Source organism: Phocoena sinus, chromosome 16, assembly GCF_008692025.1.
Source record: "Phocoena sinus isolate mPhoSin1 chromosome 16, mPhoSin1.pri, whole genome shotgun sequence".
NCBI classification, from domain to species: Eukaryota; Metazoa; Chordata; class Mammalia; order Artiodactyla; family Phocoenidae; genus Phocoena; species Phocoena sinus.
In genome coordinates this window covers 46,340,547-46,358,673 of record NC_045778.1, presented here as the reverse complement: position 1 = coordinate 46,358,673, position 18,127 = coordinate 46,340,547, and the positions used below count along the sequence as shown (strand labels likewise).

At 40.6% G+C, this 18,127-nt stretch overlaps 1 protein-coding gene across 8 annotated transcripts in view; it reads left to right on the top strand.

Moving 5' to 3' along the window:
- SGMS1 (sphingomyelin synthase 1) overlaps nucleotides 1–18,127 on the top strand; it is a 297,752-nt gene that overhangs the window by 261,638 nt on the left and 17,987 nt on the right. For all 8 annotated transcript variants that reach the window (XM_032608556.1, XM_032608552.1, XM_032608554.1 and 5 more), the window contains one exon: nucleotides 14,623–14,740. In XM_032608556.1, coding sequence (XP_032464447.1) covers nucleotides 14,623–14,740 — 118 coding nt within the window. The remainder of the gene's footprint in view (nucleotides 1–14,622; nucleotides 14,741–18,127) is intronic.

Sequence of the window (18,127 nt, the reverse complement as noted above, 5' to 3'; positions counted from 1 at the left end):
TTGAACTTTAACGGAAATGATGATTTTTTTCCTGGTACGTTTCATAAGGTCTGTGTTTTTTTACCTTATAAATTATGTATCTACAAGTGGAAATAAAAGCAATTCCTGACTCTGTGCCAGGAAAGGGCTATCTTAACCTTGTATAAAGGAAGTAATTTAAGTGGCCAGTTTTTTGGGGGGGCTGGTTTGGCAATCCTGGAGTTTAAGCTAAATTTGAAATAGGAGCAATTGTCTGGGATGCATTTGATTTGGTGGAAGACTGTTTTTGTTTGCTTTAGTTTTAAGAGGCTAAATAGATAAGAATAGGCCTTAGAAATATGAGATGCTCACAATTTATTAATTACATTCTTCCGGCTGTCAAACTTCAGTGCTGCTTTTGACTTTCAAGGTTTTTTCCCTAGAAGCTCGTTAGAAAACAATGCCCGTACGTTTTGCTGCTTCAGAGGCAAGGTCAACTCAAATTAGGTTTCCTGGGGTCTTCCTGATTTTTGTTGTTTTGTTTATATGAGTTTGTTTTCTGGTTTTTATCAAAATTCTTACATGCAAGCTAATAATTTACTGCCCCAGAATATATCATTATGTACTTGTACATAACATGTGCAAGTTTAAACCTTTCACAGAACTGTGACTTTTGAATAATTTTATTCTTGTTCTAAGAAGTGTCCTAACCATAGGGATAATTTCTTTAAAGTATATTACTATTTATATTTCTCTCAGCAGGGACTTTTCCTCAAATCTGTTTCTCTTTAAGCTTTCTAATTTCATGTTTTACCGGTATTTATTGCTAATACTGTAGTCATTTGTATATTTAAATTGTTCTACAGCCATAAATCAGTTGACTCACACCTTGGGCAAAATTAACCCGGGGCTAGGACACAGGCAGCCTGGGCTCCAGCCCCAGCCATGCCCTCACATGGTGGATGGTGTGGATGAATCTCCAAATCTCAGGAGCCTTGTTTTTCTCACAGATAAATAAAGACCTCTCGGTCTAGATGATTTCTATGTTCTGTACAACTGTGTTTTATTTGGTTCTAACATTATTGAATGGGCCAGTTATGTTTGAGTATTATTAACTGCAGAGCATTTTTCGTCCAGAGTGCATCCAACTAAGGATTCTTTAAGGTCCTCTCTCTGGTTTCCACGTCAGCAGGATAACTCAGCTGTTGTCATGATAATGCTAAGCATCCCCACCCTTGTCCTGCTCCTGGGACACATCTGTGGCTTCCCATCTCCATCCTTGAGACCTGTCTTCAGTGTGTGTGGCACACCAGACATGGAAGAGGTAGGAAGAAAGATAGAGCTTGACACACCAAGCAGTGGGTATTAATGAGCTCCCTTTCCCTGGCCTTCATAAAGAAGATTAAACTGTTTCGTACAGTCAGAGATCCCTTGTTTCTAGTTATTTGGCTATGGCAGTGCAACAGTTTTATTATTAGGTATGTTGGGAAAATGGATCCTTCTGGTTATGGAATATTCTGTTTAAAAGTGATAACCTCTCGTTTTGTGCTTGACTCTTCTGACACTTGACCCCTCTCCCCAACCTCCACCAGGAAGTTTGCTACTTAGGAGTATGTCCAGACCTCCTAGGAATTAAACCTGCCTGATCAGTAATTTCCAAAGGGACATTTTAATTTTACTTTAAGAGTCTTGGAGCCTTAAAAAATCAGCCTATTCCTTCTTGCTTCTTTATCTTCTACTTTTTAGAGAAGAATCAGGGGCTGAAACTGTAGAGGATGACTTATTGAGAAATGATATGCCGGAATTTGAGCAACATCTCCTGACAGCAAACCCTTCAGCCAGATGTTCAAGGTGCTAGAAACCATTGGTGCCCGAATTTATGACATTGTGACATTTGGTTCTATCCTTATGCTGTATACAGTTGTCCTTTACTGTTAAACATAAGTTTTGTTTTTTGTACTTAAATTTTTTTTGCCTCCTTTTCATTCTTAACATCTCCCCCTCATGTCTATATGTACATATGCTGATATATACATAGGTCCGCATGGGGCTTCCATAACGTCGTGAAGTTGGAAAGCAACAACAATGCCTGTCCTTGACAACTTTTTGATTTTTAAAATTGTAAATAATGTTGTCTCCCCATTTAGAATTGGACTTTCAAGCCACTGACTAGGAAAAATTCCTGGGAAATCTCTGCATTTGTGTCAGACTTCACTGCAAAACAGGTATCCCTTGTTTTAAGAAAGTGTGATTAAAGAGTATGTTAAAGGGACAGATTTGGTAGGGACTTTCCATGCATGGCTATATCCTAGCTGACACGATGGCACCCAAATGTGATACAGGTGGCTCAGCGCTATTAGGACGTGGTAAACGCCCACCAAGAAGAAGGCCAAGGAGCAGGCTGGCAGAATTTCCAAGCCAAGAATTTTCTAGCCACTTGAGAAGGCATTATGACTTAGTATGGTGGTCATAGGTACCTCAAACTCAACTTTTCTAAAACCAGATTTGTCATTTTTTTCTTTCAACTTCTTCTTCCTCCTATGTGGGCAGTGACATTTCCTAGAAACCTAGAACTTCTCGGTTCCTTTCATATAAATAGTCACTAAGTTCTATCCATTCTAATTTCAGATTCATTACCTCTTTCCATTCCTACTTAGTGATGAATAGCGGGTGCTCAGATGGAGGCCCAGTTCCTTAGCCTGAAGCCTGGGGTCCTTCATAATCTGACCCCAGGCTGTTCGACCTCATCTCCAGCTACTCTACTCCACGGTTTTCCTTGAACACTTCAAGCTCATATCACAGTCCATTCTATTCATTGTGTGTGTATCTCCTTCATTGCTGGACTTTTAAGTTCCCCAAGGGAAAAGACCAGATCCTTTTTGTCATTCATCTTTATATCCCACTGCCTGATACAGAGCCTGGCACATAGAAAGTGTTCGTTTAAAATTCATTCATTCATTCAACTTGTATTCACTGAGAACCTACTGTGTGCCAGGCACTGTGGTAGACCCTGGGGGTGCTGCAGTGAGCAGAGGCCCCTGATGTTCTCACATCAGCTTGTATTCTGACCAGGGTGTAACAGTTGTGAACAAATGAATATATCATACCAGGCAGTGATAAGAGAAATGGAGGAAAATAAAGCAGTCTAAAGGGTTAGAAAGTGTTGGGGATAGTGGGGAGGAGGTGGCATTTTAGATTGGGTGATCAGAAAAGTCCTCTAATGAGGTGACAGTTGAGCAGACACCCGAATCAAATGGGGGTGTACCAAGTAGGTGTTTGGGACAGGAGCAGTCAAGACAGGAGGCACAGCAAGTACAGAGTCTCTGAGGTTTACCTGGGGAATAGCCACGGGCCTGTGTGGACAAGCGAGCTGGGAGGAAGCAGTGACACGGGGTCAGGGAGGTATGGATGGCATCGTGGGCTGTGGAAAAAGAGGCAGGATTTTTGTTCCAAGTGTGATGATGTCATTAGGGGAGAATGATGTCAACAGATTGGTATTTTAAAAGAAGCCCTCTGGCTGCTGTTTAGAGAATAGGGAAGCAAGAGTGGAAGGCGGGGGATGGGTGTTAGGATGCCATTACAAATGGTCCAGTTGGAAGATGACCGCGACTTAGACTCACGTTTGGCCAATGAATACATTTTGTGCTGGGCTGTGGGGAAGGGATAAACTTCCTAGAAGCTATGGCTTCTGTTACATTTAGAACTCCTTAATCTTTTATAGCCACAGGGCTGACTTCTGTTACAGTATCTCATACAGGGTTTTGGGGTCTCTCTGTGAATCTCTGAATTTTATTTGAAATTTAATGAGGAATGAACCATAGGTTGAGATAGAATTCACTAATTTGAGAGCTCTCTCAACGTTGCTTGAATATATTTTGCTTCAGAGCAAAGTCAGGTGATGTGTATATTTGTTTTCTGTCATGGCTGCTTTTAGATCAGATATTTGCCTACAAGGAGTAGCACAAGTCAGGTGGGGAGTGAGGGTAGATAGTAAAACGATGAATTAAATATTGCAGGATATATTGATCCACTGGTGGTGTAAAGATTTGAAGAAAAAAGAAAAGGAGCCATTGGATAGTTGGGATGTGGGGTGGAGTTGAAAGAGCTTTGTGGTTGAGGCATTTTGGGCATGGAGTAGAATATTCTGGCATAAACAGTTATATAGAGTTATGGAGAGAGTGGTAGAATGGTCACCAAGTAGGTTCTTTGAAAACTGATCTCATACCAAAAGGAAAGGAGCTAGAGAAGGAAGTGCTGTTGGCAGATCCTGCTTAAGACTTGACATCTCTATTCGGAACTGTTTCTGGGGGCTTCCTTGATCCCGAAGGAAGGAACAGATACAGTTTTCCAGTGTGGCTTTCCCAGGATTACACTCTGAGAGTACTGCAGTGGATTTTTAGATGTTTGGCAGCAGTATGTTTTTTATGTTGGGAGACCGCTTTGGAAAAGACTTACTTTGTATTTTATCGTTTGGTAAATGCCCTGGGTTTGGAGGCCTCATTTGTTAGGAGGGTGTCTGCCAACATAACAAGGTTTATCTACAGCATTTGCCTCTCTCCTGTGAATGGGATGTAATTTCCAAGGACAGAAGCCTTGTGCTGATTGGCAACTGCTGCTGTCAGGTGCTAATTTGATTTTTTTGTTTGTTTCTTTTGTGTCTTATTCAACAGGCCAGACTCCACTAACATTTATCTTTCATTTTACCCCAGTTTGATTCCATCAGTGTTTCTTTTCACATTAAGTTGATTGGATCAAAGTACTTATCTCTTTCCTCTTCTACTCCCCAAGGTAGTTTATGACCACAGTTACTGTCAACATTTTTTCAGTTGTTTTTAAGTCTCTGATGGTTGTGACTAAGTTACGTTCTTGAAAGCTGTTGATGTAGAGCATTTGAGATGAAGCAGGTCCCTTCAATAGAGTTTATTTTCCAAGTTCCAGAAGAGCCTTTTTTTTAAGGCTGTTTCACTTTATTAGAAATCGATGGTACGTTGTGGACCACTAGGCTAGGCTGGTCTCTAATGGAACTTCAGGGCATCTTTACATTTAGTAATTCGTCAAGAATTATTGAAGACTGGTGCTAGTGATGTAGCAGTGAGCAAAGCCAAGCTACATAGAGGTTATCTCCTGGGGGATTTTTGTTTGTTTTCACAGTAACATCTCAGGTTTTTAAAGTGTGTGTTGTCCAGACTCTATCCTAAAGTATAAAACTCATGAGGACAAAAATTCCCTCATGTTATTGCTTTGGGGGCATCTAGCACATTATTTAATTGGCTGATAGACTGTTATATTCCTCTCCAGCCATAAAGCAAGTTAAGAGCTCATGGATCGTCCCTTCCCTTCCTTTCCTCTCTCTCTTCACATGTACCTGCATCTATTATATACTTACCCAAAGTCTGTTTTCTTCTGTTCCTTTTCATCCATGTTGTCAAAAATCATTATCGCCCTGTTCAAACGGCAGATTCCAAACATTTGAGTAACGAGAATTTTTTTTTTTTACATGCACTGTCATTTCATCCAATCAACTCTTTAAGCAGTGTGTTCTCTTGTCTCAGTGAAGATACCTGAGACATAGAAAAGCTGTTGACTTGCCCAAGATCCCACACAGAATATTTTGAGGATTGAAGGCTTTTCAGTATAAATCCAGTCTCATAGTGTCCTGGTATAATAGGCATCTGTCCTCTGGAAATGTGTTTTCTTAGCAGATATAGTAGCATAGATTCAACATGCAGAGGACAGATAGAATGAAAACAGATCAGTCCTGTGTTGGATAATAAGGTTAATGTGTCATATACCATCCAGGAGACATTCATACTTGCCCCAGGGTGGACCTGCCAAACCTGAAAGCTCTCCCAACTTGGCTGTTCCACAGTAGTTTGTAGAAAGCGTACTGAGTCCTGTCCTACTTGACTGCTGTCCTGTGACCTCCTAGGTATGGTGTGGCATGGGCCCTACTCACCATGGGTCTGGGAAATGCCCTCTGCCTCCATGCAGTCACACTTTTCCACTGAAGACTGCTGACCAGGCGCGCCCAACCTTAGACTTTTTCTTGCTGTTTCTAGCAAGTTTTCTCCCCTTGATTCTGACCCTGGGCGGCAGAGCCCGGGGTTAAGATCCTGTTTTCCTTCCTGGGGACCTTCCCTGTCCCATTATCTTCCCGTGTAATCTGGGCGTCCTAGGCTTTTGCAGGCCTCTGCTCGCCCTCCTTGGAGTGGGGAAGGACAGTCACTCTAGGCACTAGATTCAGTTCCAGGCTCTACCTCACTTCTCATTCTCACTTTGTTAGCTCACAGATGGTCTTACCCACTTTCACCTCTTCTAATTTTTACCAGTTTAGGTCTCAAGACCTAAATACTAGCCTAAACCCTAGGAATTGTAGGGAAGCTAAATTCAGTAATTCCAGCAATTTAGGTTTTAAGTTAACATAAATATTATAAGAGGCTTTTTAAACTGAGACTTAGGATAAAAGGGAGAGAAAGCAAAAAAAAATTGGTGCAATAAATTAGTTTTCATGAGTTAATTTTTATTTATGACACAAAAGGAAAAACTAAGTAGTGTATCTTGCCTGTAGGCCAATTAGAAGATAAACAAAAAAAATTTACTTATGTTGCCTGAGATAAATAATGCTAGCATCTGGTTTCATATTCCTTTTCATATTTTTCTGTATGCTCATATAGGTGTAATCTACATATGTGTGTATTTTTAAGTAGTATCACATTTGCCTTGTATTTTACAGTGTGCCCAGGGATCAGATCTCTTTCCCTCTTCTCTTAAAAAACCACCAGGGATGTCTGTCTAAGTATTCATGCTCTTATTTAGAAGTCACCACATATGTCCCCCCTCAACCTGTTTGTATCATGGTAGTGGTAGTTAAGCATTCCGTTATACTGTAAATCTTACTGGTTTGAGATCATCTTATCCCTACAGCCATCTACTAACTGAGGTGAATATGGTCAAATTACTTAAATACTTAGAGTAGCATTGTTTCCTCACTACAAAATGGGGACAATAAAATAGTGTCTTATCTCAACGTTGTTGTGTGGATGGAGTGAGATAATGTGTATAAAGCACTTAGCTGGGTCCTTGGCGTCCTCCTGGTTCCCAAGCCTGCCTCGCCCCCATCCTCATCTTAGTAAATGGCATCTCTGTCCTGCCCCATTCTCAGGCCAAATGCCTCGGTTTTGTTGTTGGTATTTGCTTCCACCCGACATCTGGTCTGTTAATCCCACCACTTCTCACCACCTCTGTTGTTGCCCTGGGTCTAAACAACGTTGTCTCTTACGTGGGTTGTTGCAGGAGCTTCCTACTGGTCTCTCTGTTTCCATTCTTGTTTCCCTTAAGTCACTTGTCAACTCGGCAGAGAGATTGTGTCACTGTACAGTAAGCTGGTGTATGTCACTCTTCTCCCACCTCATACAGTTTTGTTATTTTTTAATAATTAGTTTCAGTTTTACTTTTTAAAAAATTTATTTATTTATTTTTGGCTGCGTTGGGTCTTTGTTGCTGTGCACAGGCTTTCTCTAGTTGTGGCGAGCGGGGGCTACTCTTCGTTGTGATGCACGGGCTTCTCATTGCCGTGGCTTCTCATTGCGGAGCACGGGCTCTAGGCGCGTGGGCTTCAGTAATTGTGGCACGTGGGCTCAGTAGTTGTGGCTCGCGGGCTCTAGAGCCTAGGCTCAGTAGTTGTGGCTCACAGGCTTAGTTGCTCCATGGCATGTGGGATCTTCCCGGATCAGGGCTGGAACCTGTTTCACCTGCATTGGCAGGTAGATTCTTAACCACTGTGCCACCAGGGAAGTCCCCTCATACAGCTTGTAGGTCAGAGGTCCTTATGGTGACCAAGGAGGTCCCTCCAGACCTCATGTCCTCATGCACTCTGCTCCCTGACCCCTCTGCCAACACCCACACATACTAACCTTTGTTTGGAATCTTCTTCCCCAGATGTCCTCATGGTTAACCCCCTCATATACAGGGACACCTTCCCTGATCAACTTAGCCCCAAATTGTAACCTCCCATCCTCCAATGACACTCTTGCTTCATTTTACCCTTTAGCACTTACCTAACATGCTGTATATCATCTATCTTGTTTATTGCCTGCCTCCCCCCCTAGAATATAAGTACCACAGGGCAGGCTTTTTGTCCATTCTGTTCACTGCTGTATTTCCAGTGCCCAGAATAATGCCTAGCATAAATATATATTTGTTATGAGAATAAATAAATAATAATAGCAGCAGCTAACATTAATTGAGTATTGCACTATGATGATTACTGTGCCTAGAATTCAGTAAATGTTAGCCATTGCTGGTGAAGTATGTGCTTATTATGTTTTTAGAATCCAACCCCCTGTTAAAAAGAAAATGTTACTTTTAAGGGTAATCCTTTAGCTTAAGAGCAAACATTCATTGTTGAGTTCTGCCCGCTGTGACTGAACAAGCCTTAAGAATGTGATTCAAGGTGAGTTTTGGTGAAGGGAAGGAATGAAGAAAGATCTGTATACATATACGTATTTGTGTTATGTGTACACATACATATTTGTATTATGTATACACACATATGTATATATGCGCACATACTATTTTTGTTAATAGCCTAAAATACTAACAAGAAATGTAACTTCTTTTGTTTGGTACTTATATATGCAGCAGTTTCTGGAGGATACTTGATTTTAACTCTTCATAACTCAAGTAGATCATATGTTGTCTTTCATATCTTACAGCGTAACATTTTTTCTTTATGTTACAATCTATATTTAACTCAGGAAATAATATTTTTTTAAAAAGATGGCTTAAGTGGGGACAATTTTATAATATGATCTGTTCTTTGCAAGTTCCCTAAACTAGTATGGATCATTTCCTGAACTTAATTCTTGCATTATATTGCAGACCTTTTACATGGGACTTAGAAAAAAATATAAGCCACTAAGCCACTACCTTTTTTTTTTTTTCCTTTTAACTTGACAATTTCATTAGTGAAAAGAGGAACTAATTGAAAATCTGGAGACCTGGGTTTTGTTGTGGCTGTCTCATTGACTGACGCTCTGGCCCCAGGCTAGTACTTAAACTCTTTACATCTTACTTTTTCCTTCTGTAAAATAGTATATGCTAAACAGCAATGTGGTTAACATAGTTAATACCAAAGATGCAAAAATCTCTTTAAGTTGGATTTTTTTAAGGCAAAGAGGCACCGTGCGTGTACAGACACATTTCTGGTCCGGGTACATGGGTCCCTCTCATTCTCCTGATTCATGAACTGCCATCCTCCTGTGTGCACACCCAGGAAGTATTAGGCGAGTCTGGATCTCCCGGGAGAGCATATGTTTTTACTTTTCTGTTTACTCTACAGCATTTATTCCTTCCTTTTTGTTTTACAACCCTTTCCTTGGGATTTTCCTTCTTAAAGTACCGAATTAAGCCCTGGGTTTTCATAATTCACCATCTGGAGCAGTTGAGACTCCTGTGATGGGTAGAAAGCCCAGACAGGGCAATGAGGAGACGGGGGAGGCAAGGGAGGAAGATGGTAGGACTCACAGTCCTTACTTGGATGAATGCCGCCATCTTGGCAGGTGTCATCACTTAAAATATAAGTGCAGAAACGATGCAAAGTGAAGGATTGGTGAGCATCAGCAGAGGTTCATTCTGGCAGATAAATTAAAGAGTTTAAAGGACAAACATTTATGAGAAGAAGCAGGAAAGCACTGTCAGAGGGAGTAAAAAGTGAAGCTGTTAAGCACAGAACCGCAGGTGTTGCCCATATTACCGGTACCGTCATGAGTCTCACTGGGACTAAAACATAAGTAAAGAGCAGCTTTCTTTAAGAGCTTTTCCTCTAACAGAAGGAATGAGGGCCTCTGTTGGTAATGGTGATGCCAATCTTACTATTAAAAATACCGTAAAATACAAAATAAGTTCTGAAGTGATTTGGAGGATGAAGTAGCTCTGCCCAGTTGGGAACATGTAGGAGGCTTCATGCTGAGGTGGTATTTGAGGTAGGTGGATAGAGTAACAGGAGAGGCCAGGGAAAGAGATTTGCTGGCAAAAGCAAGGAACTAGGGTTTTAGGGAACAGATGAGTGGGGCTCGTTTTGCCCAGGGCAGTGGAATTCAGGTCTGCAAGATAAAACAGTTAAGGTAGCTTCAATAGAATGTGGGAATGGGAGTGGGAGGCTATGAAGAAAGTAAAATGGAAGATGGCACCAGGCACCTTCTTTAGAGTAGGTGGTCTCTCAGAGACCTGAGTGACAGGCAGTGTTCCAGGAGTCCAGGCAGAGGGAATGGCTGGCACAGAGATCCTACCTAAGGCAGGAGGGACTTGGGGTGATGTGTTCAGTTGCACCAAGGGCATCGGACTGGAGTTGAGGAATGGCGGGGAGAGCAGTGGGAGGTGAGCTTAAGAGAGAGGCAGGCCAGATCATCTAGGGCTTCATGGGCTTGGCAAAGGATTTGGATTTTATTCAAAATATATCTGGCAACTATTGGAGGGTTTTAAAGGACATACTCTGTTTAACTGTTTCAAACAAAAGATGATTCTGGCTGCTCTTTGTAGAAAGGATTTTAGGGAGGCACAAGTGGAATTACTGACACTAGGTCAAAGGTCATAGTGGAAGTTCAGGCGAGATAGAATGTTGAGAAATGGATGACATTTCAGAATGACTGACCAAACACTGGGGGGAACGTAAAGCATATCTAACTGGGCACAGACTGTGCAAACGATAATGAAGAATGGACAGTTTCCTTCTGGATACCTAGAAGGATTTTTTTCAGTACTTTAATAACTAACATGGTTATCATTAAATAACTATCAGAAGTGCTTATTTTGTAGAGGTCTGGGTCAATACAAAATATGACATAAAACACTAAGTGAAAAATCTGAGTTAAGTGGATTTTGATATGTAGTTTAAATGTGATTGGATGTTGGCTCATCGATTGGTACACAACAGTGTAGTCTCAAAATGAAATTGGGATTTCTTACACAATTTGAAGCCATTTCCTGAATCTTTTTGTCTTGTGTAATGTATTTATATTTCACCTTAGACTCTCTGAAACTGCATTTTCCCCATCTGTAAAATAAGGATCATAGCCTTGCATTGCAGGTTATTTTAAGAATTAAATGACACAGAGCTTGGCGTAGAGGAGGAATTTGGCAAAACCCTAGTTACTGTTAATAACAGTCTGGGGAAATTCCTCAGTAGCATTTCTCTGAATCATTAAGAAAGATACCGTTTTGCTGGCGAGGAAGCCAATTTCCAAAGAAGTTAATTGAGATGATTCAAATCATCACGCGAGCCTTTGCTAAAGGTAGAGCCAGCATCTGTGTGAAGATAAGCTGGAGACGCCTTGTCCCTGTGGCATATACTGGAGGGACCTGAACTGCGCACCGGCCTCCATGATTGCTCCAGAGATGTGGGCCTCCCTGATCCTGGTCCAGATACATGTGCTGTCCCCCGTGTTTATCGCCTCCTACTTTGGGATTGTTGCTTAGTTCCACTGCTGTGTCTCAGGACCTGTTTGTTTCAAGAGCTGGCAGAGCAGGTCTGAGCACTGAAAGAATTGTGTGTCTTCTGGCTATAGCTCAGAAAGAGACAACTTGCGGGAAACAAAAGAACTTGCCAGTATTTTAATTTTACTTTCCAGTATATTCATTTCTTTCATCGTTTTTTCTTTAGAATTTTAGACCATTGTATCAAATGCCAGAAACAAAGCAGTACTGCTATTTTAAGCCTGTATTTGGTAGTAATTAATCAGGTTCTGTGTACTTTTTCCTCCTTAAGTAGGGATAGTAAAAGGTTTAATAAAGTTATCCTGGACCTAACATAACATACCATTCTAACAAGTCTTAATGATTATCTATAAAATATTAACACTTTTATTCATATTTCCTTATCGAATTTAACAATAATGAAGAATGGACAGTTTCCTTCCTCTTGCATTATATTGCAGACCTTTTACATGGGACTTAGAAAAAAATATAAGCCACTAAGCCACTACCTTTTTTTTTTTTTAATTTAACAATGTTTTTCTTTTCTGTCAGAGCAAGTAGTAATGAGCCTATTACTCAAATACTTGAGAGAAGAATAATCGTGACCAAGTACAAGCGTCTGTGACGTGATAGTCATTGCAGAGTGCAAGCAGATAGGAAACAGGCTTCTTTCCAACGTGAAAGGAGAGATATATCCCATGTGAGAAGAACAGCATTGTGGTTTTGAGAATTATAATGTGCATATTGTCCTTGGCATTTGCTTAATCTCTGGAAATACCTCATTAATGTTTTCCTCTGTGGCTTTTTTGTTGTCTTGTTACATTTTTAACTACTTTAAACCTTTTTTCTTTAAAGCACATCTTGAACTTTTAAACTTAAGTAAGAAAGAATTCTAATGTGTGAAATTGTTTGATTAAGGAAAAATACCTTAACAGGATACAAGTTTTTGAAACACTTTTATATACTGCTTTTTAAAGTTTATGGTAGGAGATTCTTGTTTAAAATTATACATTGAAGATATTCTAAGCTTACTTTCAAAAAGATTAATACCAAAGATCAGAAGATTCTTATTAATAGTCACTTCCAACTTGTCACCATGTGAATATTGATGGAGTCACATTGATAAAATCATTTGACTTTTTCACTTCAAGTCAAAGAGTAAATGTGACTCAATCTTTAATGTTTGATACTTTTAAAGTATTTTTTGGTAAAGAATTTGTCGTTTCTCATCCATCATCATTTTTTCATATACCTCATTCTCAGATAATCCTAAGTCTTTTCACTGCTCCTCAAATGTGACTCAAGTTTGAGGTATGGAAATAGTTACTGGTGTTTGTGTGTGCGTGTGTGTATCTTATGTGCACCATGAAACCACCAGGCAAAGGGATTTAAGATAGTAATCTTTCCCAAAATGGAGTGATAGGAGTCATTTTATTTGCTTCTCTTCATCTAAAGAGATTAACATATCTAAATAGACTTAACAGTTTTCTGTTGTAGATGCTTTTCGTATAGTTCAAGTAAAATGGCAAGTAATTTCTGTTTGTTTGAACAGGATGGTGAGAGAGGGCATTTTCTTTTTGAGAAAAATGATCATCGTGTCTTACAATGTAAAATTCACGCGGGTATTTCAAGTTATTTTGGTAAGACATTTATAGTCTAGTAATATTCTCTAGTATTGTCCCTCTTTATATTGTTTAATTATACTGTGCTTTTCATCAAGTGAAATTAGAGGCACATACCTTTATAAAAGACAGCTTTATGCTGAATAAATTCTTGCCCTTGGAGGTGGCAAGCACAGCTTTAATAAGAGAAAATGAGACATTCTCTGTGGTAAGCAGTTTTGACCCAGTTTCTAAAATCTGGGTAAAGAGGCACAACACCCAGGCTCTACCCGTACAACCTAAGGACCTTACATGAACTGTGTAGTTATGAATGAAATACTAATACAGTTATGTGAGTTATTTTTAAATTAATTTCTAATCACACAGGCGACATATCACTTCATTCCTCTTGTTAAAAAATACAAACGATACAGATTCTCCTCCAGTAGGAATGTCCATCCTGCATAAAAATAGAGGCACATTGTACAATTATAGAGTGAATGTTCAGTATCCTCAGAGGAAAGCCTGTTCACTGTTTCTAAAAAATGTGTGTTTATTTATGTCAGGTTGCCCTGGGCCAAGGAAAAATTTGAACCCCTCAAGGTTGAAGAGGAGGAGACCCACAGGACTGTGATTCTGGCCTGTGGTAGAACAAGATAGAACAGGTAGAATTAGAAGGGAAGGGACATTCTTGTTCAAGGATACACTTAAGTTTGTACAACTTAATCTAGTTAAAGCCAAACCTATGTGGAAATTGCTATTAGGAGAAGTTATCAAACTCAATATACATGTTCACATATACATATCAAATAATTTCATTAGAACCACCAATAAACTTGAAATGGAAAAGATGTGTGATTCTAATTCTTGCTTATTTTGTGATTCATCCACAAAATGTATACATTTGTTGACTGCCCCTGTGCATGGATGGCAGGGATTTTCCGTACATCATTTCTAATGTTCTTATTTCTGGTTTACAGATTAGGAAACTGAGACTCAGAGATGTCAATAGTCTATCCCAAGGCCACATAGTTAGCAGAGAGAGGTTGGATGCTATCACTGAGACAGGCTCTTTTCTTGGCATCATGCTACCTTGGAGATCTGCTAAGATAATCAGTTTCTGGGATGTACAAGTACAGTGGTTTGATGTCTTTGGCTCATTACATGTCAGAAAAGTTTTGAATTCTCATTTTAATGTCATTGTAATTTTCTGAACATCTTTTTTATGACAGAAAAGACACTCTCTAAATGTTTAACCACAGGTACTGAGTCAGCTCTGACCCATCAGAATAGGCCCTACTTGTACATCAGTTGAATGTCAACTCATGTTTAAGGCCTCAGGAAGCCCAATTAATAGCAATATAGTGTTTTAAACTCCACTGGCATTAAAGTTAATATTTAAAAAGAAAAAACAGAATCATTCTCAAAATCCTCACCTTAATCTGCTCTTAGCTATAGTTATAAAATTCTGATTTCAATCTCTCAAGTAGTTTTGGGGTTTGTGTGTATTGTTGGGTCATTGAAAACTTGAAGTAAATGAACCTGCGAAATTTCATGACTGAGTGTCTGCCCTGTTTTTCCCTTTTTCCAGGTCTATTATTAGCAGAAGATTTTTCTGCATAGTTGGCACGCTGTACCTGTATCGGTGTATTACAATGTATGTAACTACACTCCCAGTACCCGGTATGCATTTCAACTGCTCTCCGAAGGTAAACCATTCCTTGCTGTAATTTCCCTTTTTGTTTGTTTCTCATCTTGCCCAGGGGTCCTTTGATGTAGGCCAAAGGTAAAAATTTCTTTAGAATAGGATCAAGTCCCTTTGCCTTCATCTGGGAACGTCAGTAAGCAATACAGCTAGGTGGCCCCACCCTTCTTAAAATTCCCAAACCCCAGTGCTTCGCAGCTGGGGAAATACGTGGTCTAGTTAGTGTGATGGAAGCAGTTCAGCTTTGTGTGTGGGCATAGCTCTTTGGTTTCCTGCCATACTTTTAAAATATCATTCGCTCCCTTGATACAGATCCAGAAGCTTTTATATGCGTTTTCCCTCTCTTAGATGGAAGGTTCTGTTTCAAATGATATTTTTTCCTTCTTTCTATTAATCCCTACGGTGGGAATCCGGAAGAGCAGAGCTAGAGACACTATTCCTGTCCCTTTGCACCCTCCACCCACCCAAACAAGATCTCTCCTCCCTGGCGGGACATTTTGCTGTATTGATCTTCTCTAGTAGCATAGAAGCTTTTCTTTAAAATAAACTTTATTCCTCTTCTATTGTCTCTACCTTTCCATCAGATTCACGTAATACTCCTTACCCCAACTTTTGCCTTGGAATAATTTCAACTGGGGAGATCATCGGAATTTTATGAAATAATTAACAGGAGATTTAGTTTTAAAAATGTCTAACTACATTAAAGCTTTTTAATGTAATAAGGAGTAGAAGAAGCTCATTTCCTCGATTTGGGTGGGAGAAAAAATGGAATGCTGTGTGTTTGGAATCATTTCTTCACATCGCATTTGTGCTAGTGAAACATCCTTTCAATTTCATCCATTTGTACTTTTGTTACTTCCAGAAGAGACATTCTCTCTGATAGAACCTTGGAAGAGGGCTGAAGAATCCAGTCCCTTGGAAGAGGGATTTTTTTTTTTTTTTTCAGTACGCGGGCCTCTCACTGTTGTGGCCTCTCCCGTTGCAGAGCACAGGCTCCAGACGCACAGGCTCAGCGGCCATGGCTCACGGGCCCAGCCGCTCTGCGGCATGTGGGATCCTCCCGGACCGGGGCACGAACCCGTGTCCCCTGCATCGGCAGGTGAACTCCCAACCACTGCGCCATCAGGGAAGCCCTGGAAGAGGGATTTTTAAAGTGGTGTCTTTATCTTTTGAAATTCTGGATCTCTTTATGTTGCTTGCTTACTGTGGTCCCCTTCCTTCCTAGACTTACATACGTGCTCAGAGAGGTAGCTAGTTTGTTACTGCCCTCTTTCCGTTTTTGCTACAGTCTGTTTCCGTAACTGGAGAAGCCGTCATAAGGCATGAATGATCCCAAGGTTCTACTCGTCTCCATCAGCAATCCTGCCTCTCTGCATCTCCTTGCTCTTTCTTCAGCCCTTCCAAAGAAAGCCAGCCTCACATCTTCTTTATCCTCTATGAAAGCTCTCAGGCACTTGCCTACAGCTCCTGACTTAGACGAAATACCTTGTTGTCACTGAGGACCCAGTGATGTAGACTCCTGCTGGGAGGCTGGCTTGATAAGCAAGTGTGTTCTCAGTAGTAGTTCGGTTCTTAAAAAAGTCTGTGCCTGGGAAGTTTCTCCACCAAGGAACATGTCATACCAGTTTAGGTAGATGTGGGATCTGGTCCAGCCCATGTTGAAGATGGACCCAGCATCAAGGGGTCGTGCTGTGTGTGTGGCCTTTCTCCCTGATCTGGTTCCAGCCTTGTTTCTTCTTAGGACCTCTGCAGCTCCACCCAGTTGCCGGCAACCCCACACTTGGTTAGTATTGGCACTTACAGAGTCAGCTTGAGTCATCAGCACATCCAATCAAGATCCCATAGCTAAATATAGCTTGTGGGTTTTCTTGGTAAAGACAGAGGTAATGGCAGGGACAGTATGCAAAACCAGACCCAAGTGTGTCACTCATTTATCATGCTGCCAGAAACCCCGACTAGGGCCATCTTTCTGTGACAGTCTTCTGGAAATTAGAATCTTTAAAGTAAAGTATACAGGAGGGGGTAAGATGTTAGCAAAAATTATTAGTAAAAACTCACTAAATCTAATTCTTTTGTAGAACAGAGTTCTTGGAAGAATGGGTTCAAAAAAACAGTTTTTTGTTCTGAAATTTTTCAGCTGTATCCCAGAGAGAAACGAGTAAAAGGAGTCACCGTGTGCCAGCACCCAGATTCAGTAGTTACCAAGATTTACTACATTGGCTTCATCTTATCTTCTGTCTTTCTTTTGAAGTATTTTAAAGCAAACCCCAGACAATGTTATTTCATTGCTACATACTTAACATGCATCTAAAAATTTTGGACGTTTTATCTCATAACTTTAACGCTGTTGGTACATTCGGCACAATTAACAGTAATTCTTTGGTATTGGCAATTACCAACTCGTGGAATATCTTGATTGTCTTAAAAAATGCCTTTTTTAAAAAAACAGTTGGTTTGTATAAATTAGGATCCACAGTCTTTATATGACATTTAGTTGTTCTGTCTGTTAAGTCTCTACATTCTAGAGCAGTTCCTTCTCTCCTCCCCACCCCCCGTTTATTTTTTTTGGCACGCGGGATCAAACCTGTGCCCCCTGCAGTGGGAGCTCGAAGTCTGAACCGTTGGACTGCCAGGGAAGTCCCCCCACCCCCTTTTTGTAAACCCCATCAGTAACTTACAGAGATCAGAGCAGTTGTCCTGTAGAATATCCCACATTCTGGACTTATCTGTTTGCTTCTTTCTAGTGTCAATTAACTTCTTCCTCTCTCCTCCATATTTCCTCTAAATAGAAAGTTGGCTCTGGAGACTTGATTCAGTTGTTCTAATTTCTTTGGCAAGAACACTTCACAAGTAAAACAGAATGATTTCTGAAGCTAGACAGAAGACTTGGAAAAGGTCTTGAAGGCGCAGTGCTGCCTCTTGGAGATCAAGCTTAAGAAACTGAGAGGTCAGACAAGGGTCAGAACACTGCACTGGGGAACAGTGTCAGAAGGGAGCGAGAGATAGTGCTCGAGAGAGATCCCAGAGACCACCTCTGCCTACCTTAGAGCCCTACCCAGGGCTTGGTTAGTCAAAACGGAAAGGAACCTTACTGAAAGTCATCCAGTCCAGTGTCTCAATATCCTCGCCACCAAATCTTGATCAAACTCTCTCTGAACCATTGCACAGAGAGGGGACTTATTACCCCGTAAAAATACAAACCTACCCAGTAGTAGAAAGAACACTGAGGTCAGAGTGAGGGTGATGTCATCCAGCACTTGCTAGCTGTGCAGCAGTTGCATTTAACTTCTCAGAGCCTCAGTCCCTTTGTTGGCAAGACAGGGCTTATGGCACTTTTCATACCATCTTAAGGAGTTGCGAGAGTGAAAGAAGGCAGTAAATACACAGGGCT